Source organism: Silene latifolia, unplaced genomic scaffold, assembly GCF_048544455.1.
Source record: "Silene latifolia isolate original U9 population unplaced genomic scaffold, ASM4854445v1 scaffold_151, whole genome shotgun sequence".
Lineage (NCBI taxonomy): Eukaryota > Viridiplantae > Streptophyta > Magnoliopsida > Caryophyllales > Caryophyllaceae > Silene > Silene latifolia.
The window spans coordinates 280,339-285,639 of record NW_027413139.1 but is presented as its reverse complement, the minus strand read 5'-3'; the positions used below and the strand labels follow the sequence as shown (position 1 = coordinate 285,639).

Here is a 5,301-nt window from a genome sequence, read left to right as displayed (position 1 = left end):
CAGAAAAATGTGAAACAAGTGTGATGTTTTTTGGGATTCGACACATGGTAAGCTGTCCATTTAGTTTGTTTAAATATAATCACTCTTTAAAACAAAAATAGGACTTGTAACATATATATTCAAAACAGGAAATTAAAACCGAAGGAGCTGGAGACAGGGAATTGATTAAAGAAAAGATGTTCAAGAATGGGACGAATTCATTAGAAGAAACACGGTTCCACAGTAACCTGCAAGCAGATCTGGTTTTTATTCCAATGGTATGGAAAGAGCATTATTTCTGTGTTTGTATAAATTTCAAAACCGAGACAAAGGGAAGTCTTTGGACAACACAGAGTACCCCGACTGGGAGCAAACACAAATACACAAAGTTGCAGATTTGGTGGTATGATTAATTGATAGTTCTTTAAAGTATTGCTTGCTGTATAGTAACATTGAAATAATGGATTTTTTGTGTTTGTGAAGTTATTACTAATGATGAACCGTAATATTGTAGGCGGAGCACATGAGTGACTACTTAGCAAAGAAGAAAGTGGAAAGAGCAGATGATATAATAACGTTTGATGTTGTCAACATCAACTTCCCTTGGCAAAAGACAGAGATGAACAATACTGAGTCTGGGAACTTCTTAATGATGCACATGATTCGATATGAGGGTGTGATGTTTGAAGCCGACCTGAACCAAAAAGTGTATAGGCGATACTCGGCTAGAAATGGCAAAGCAGATTGCTTTTAGCTGACATAAATGAGAACAGAACACCTTTGATCGAAAAAGTAAAAGAATTTTCAGATGGGAAGGATGAAATATGGAAGACATTGAAGCAACGAGAGGAAGAACAACGAAAAGGCGAAAGGGAAGCAAAGAAGAGGAAGTACCAATGGCAGAAGTTCAAACAAAAGAGAATGCTGATGTTGTTGTGGAGGAGACAAATAAAGAAGATGTTCCGGAAACAAAGAAAGGAGGATTGTACTAAGAAACCGATTATTAACACAGAATTGCCAATTCTTCGGCAATCTCCTAGGAAAAGGTAAAAACAATTTACAGTTGTATATACAAAAAGATAGATAGTAATTAGGACAAAGGTGTCTAGAAATAATAAATGACTGTTGGTATGGATATGCTTTACAGAGGAGCTGATTCCGGAAAAGATGCTGAAAATCGTAGGAACGAGCCCGCAGTAACATACAAACGTGGTAGGATTAAGACCGTTGCAAATCCGAAGAACCGCGGAGGAAGAGGAAGGAATTAGGACTACTATATTTGTTAGAACGAAGTTGTAATTAAACTAAAGGCTATGTAATGGTAGTAAAAAAAACGAATTTAATGGTAACTTTTTATAATGGTAAAGTAGTGATGCTTATTTTGGATGTCATCTAACTGATGCTAAAGTGTGATATTATTTCACGTTTGGTGTGATATTGTGTAATAGTGGCTGTGATATTGCTTCTCAATATCACGCAGGGCTAAAACAATACCACACTGTTTACTTTTAAATATCACTATGGATATGGATTGTTAAATCTCACGTTGATATTGTTTTTAGAATCTTGTGATATTGTTGTGTACACAGGTTGATATTGCTTCTCAGTATCGCACAGTGTGTTAAACAATATCACTTGAATGTATAAACAATATCACAATATGAATATGTTAGTTTAAGTCTTACGTTGATATTGTTTTCACTATGTTGTGATATTGTTGTGTACACAAGTTGATATTGTGTTAGAAATCTGCCATATTATGAACTGCCATATTTTGACAACACACAAAACACAAGATGTGAAAATCTTAAAGCAAAAGGCATATATAGTACTACTGATGTAGTGATACTGTTTAGAGTAAGATGTGAAATATATAAATGTAAGGTGTGATATTGTTTCTCGGTTTCACAAAATACAAAAACAAGACAAATTGAGACAAATAAAATAATCAAATACTATCCGAGTACGAGTACTTTCTATAAAAAATAAAGTATAATCTATACTTTAATGAATGTTGTAGGCTATATTAATATACTAGTCATATAGAATGTCGCGTCTATTTTCTCATTTATAATTAATGAGCGCCATCAACAAAAACTCCTTCGACCGATCAACCATCATCAGCATCATCATCCTCATCTGAACTACCCTGAAAACACAAAAAGGTGAAACAGTGATATTATTTTATATAAGGAGTGATATTATTTCAAATGAAGTGTGATATTGTTTCTATCTAAACAATTACAAACAATATCACAATCTTTACCCTCAAGCGGTGATACTTGTGTACTACAAAAGTGTGATATTATTTCTAACAAGATGTGGTATTGTTTCTAAAATTACCAGGAAAATATAAAAGAAAGTTAAGACAGATGTGTTGACATATTCTCATTATCCTCAAATAATATCACATTCTGGTATCGTCAAATAGTGATATTGTTTAGCATAAGATGTGATATTATTTTAAATAACATATGGTATTGTTTCGACTCGTGACCATACAAAGATAGATAAAAAGTTTCATACATAGACTGTTCATGGTGAACATACCTTATTGTCGGCATCGAGTACAAAAGCATTAGGACGATTCGTTTATCATGGTGAGCCATTTGTTTGCAATTACGACAAAGCCTTTTAGGCTTCTCCGCTTTAGCTATGCATTGTTGCTTTTTGGAGATCATTCTCTTCCCGCTACCCTTGTTCTTTGCCTGACGAGGTGGTAAAATCCTCACCTCAGTTGAGGAACTGCGCCCAAGAAGCATCTCCAACTCCTGCTCTTTGGTCATTGACTGTGATTGCGGATTGAGTTTCACCCTGAATTGTTTAAGGGTGTCAACAAGATCAGTGATCTCCTTCGTAGACACATTCTTGAGCACACTGATGGTTGCGTAGAACTCTGACCATAACTTGCACATTTCCATCTTTCGTAAATCAGTGGCATCAAAATCCTCGATTAACTCACCAAGTGGACCATAAAGAGGGATCTTATGTGCATTCTTGGTCCACCGCATAAGAATGTATTTATCGGGCAAAGTGTGAACTTGTTTTCCAGAGTAAACCCAGATAATGTGTCTACAAATAATACCCTTCCTGTTGAACAACTTGCAAGAACATTCAGCGTCATTCGTTAGAGAATTGTAGACGACTTGGTAGGTCTTCTGTGATCTGGCATCAGCAATACCAATTAATTCTACACCATTTGCAGGTGGTGTGAAGCCACCAACACTAAGGGAGCAAATAGAAGCAGAAGCTTCAACTTGAAAATCTGAGAAAGCAGCATTTGTATAAACCTTGGAAGCATGAGCTTCCAACTTAAGAGAAGTCGCTAATTGTGGAAGAGTACAATCATCGTCTCTATCAAGTTGTTTTTGAGTATGACGTGACATCAATGGCACTTTGAAACCGCATCAAGAATTCAACAAGTGTACCATGTGCATTTTCAAAACGCTTGAAAAAATTATTCGACTCTCGAACGTTGAGTTGTTCGTAATAGACAACCCATAGGAACATCACGAAAATAAGCTGGGATCCATTTCCTCCTTTTTCTAAACATGGTTGACAACCAGGAATTACCATCAAGATTATGCTCATTGACCAACTGACACCACTTTTCTTCAAATTCAAGAGGTTCTAACTCAAAGATCCCAAACAATAGCATTCAAACGGTGACAAAAATCGTCTCTCTCGAAATTGCAGCCCAACCTTATCGAACCTTTTGCATGATATGCCACATGCAATATCTGCGCTTAGCATGTTTGAAGACAGCACGCAAACCCAGCTTTATTCCAGCACACTGATCAGTTATTATACAGTGTGGCTCTCGCTGTCCCATAGCATCAAGGAACTTTTGAAAGACCCATGTGAAAGAATCTTCATCCTCATGAAATAGCAACGCAGAAGCAAAAAGTAACCGACCTTTTGTGGTGGTCTACGCCAATAAAAGGAGTGAAAAGCATACAATACTTATTCGTATTGTAAGTTGGATCGTAAGTAATGTAATCACCAAACAAAGCGTAGTTTCTACGAGACTCTGCATCACACCAAAACGCACGAACCAAGCATTTACCAGAATCCACCTCATAAGCAAAGTAAAAACCTTCACTGGTATCACGTTTATCCTCAAAATAGTTAACAAACAATTGAGCATCCCGGTCTCCTATGAAACATTTGATATCCCTTCCAAAATTCTTAAAATCAACCAGTTGAGCTCCAACATTCTCATAGCCATCTACATATTCCTTGACATTTCTAAATGCCCTTGTTGGCCCTTGATTAACCCTTGAATGATCAATAATTGTCTTTTTATGGTAAAGATGGAGGTGCCTGTGTTTTTTTTGAAACTGTTGATTTCTAAGTGAACAAAGACGGTGATTATGCCACTCACGAAACTGAAAAACAACATAACCATCCCCATTATAGCGAAACTCAATCATAGCAAAGACAACCAATCCTAGTTAATTTAGTGTTCCTGATATCAAAAGGCCTGGGAGTTGCCTGCTCCTTTCCACTATCTAAAACAATATCCTTCCTCTTACGATCTCTAAAACCTTCACGGTTGCAAACAACATATTTATACTTCACATCACCAGATATCACCCTTTTTGAGAAGACTTCCTAGGTTCAAAACCACATGCTTCTGCATACACATCATAAAAACTAATAGCTTCTGCCAACGTCCCAAACAACTGGCCAATATAAGGTTTAAACTCGGTGCAACATTCCTTGTCCACAATTCACTACCACCAGTGTGTGAGTCCAAAAGTAGTTGATGCACACGAGAAGGAACAGAATGTTGTTCAACATGTGGAGTAGAACTAGATGCATCGTGGTTCAACAAAGAGAAAGTAAGTGAAGAATCAACAATAGCATACTATCTTCGGCGTAATGGCAGAGACATGAAGATCATTAAAGGAAGAAGAAGTGACATTACTTGTAGGATATGGCAAGAAAAGTAAAATGTAAAATAACAAGAAAAAGTCTTAAAGATATGAAGGAAATCAAAATCACACAAGTGGCTGAACAATATCACATATCCAGGGAAACAATATCACGTTGTTTGGGATAAATATCACACATGAAGATGGAAAACGATATCACTAGGAATGTTGCAGAACAATATCACACACGTGCCCATGCAATATCACATATCCAGGAAAACAATATCACGTGACTGAACAAATATCACACATGAAGTTGAAAAACAATATCACAAACGTGAATAGACAATGGTACAGATCAACAAAACAATATCACCAAATGTAGAAAGACAATATCACATATTGAGCAAAATAAGAAGTCAATGAACATAAAATATTTACCAAA

At 36.3% G+C, this 5,301-nt stretch overlaps 1 protein-coding gene across 1 annotated transcript; it reads right to left on the bottom strand.

Moving 5' to 3' along the window:
• Positions 1 to 2,043: 2,043 nt before the first annotated feature.
• On the bottom strand, positions 2,044 to 3,365 carry LOC141637861 (protein FAR1-RELATED SEQUENCE 1-like). Its single transcript, XM_074447277.1, has 2 exons — positions 2,530 to 3,365; positions 2,044 to 2,128 (listed from the first exon to the last, which is right to left on the bottom strand). Exons 1-2 carry the CDS (start codon positions 3,363 to 3,365, stop codon positions 2,044 to 2,046), a joined length of 921 nt encoding a protein of 306 aa, XP_074303378.1.
• Positions 3,366 to 5,301: the final 1,936 nt, after the last annotated feature.

Coding starts and splice junctions, on each gene's coding strand:
- LOC141637861 (XM_074447277.1), bottom strand. CDS start 3,365: ATGTCACGTCATACTCAAAAACAACTTGATAGAGACGATGATTGTACT. Junction 2,129..2,529: donor TACTCGATGCCGACAATAAG/GTATGTTCACCA, acceptor TTGTGTTTTCAG/GGTAGTTCAGATGAGGATGA.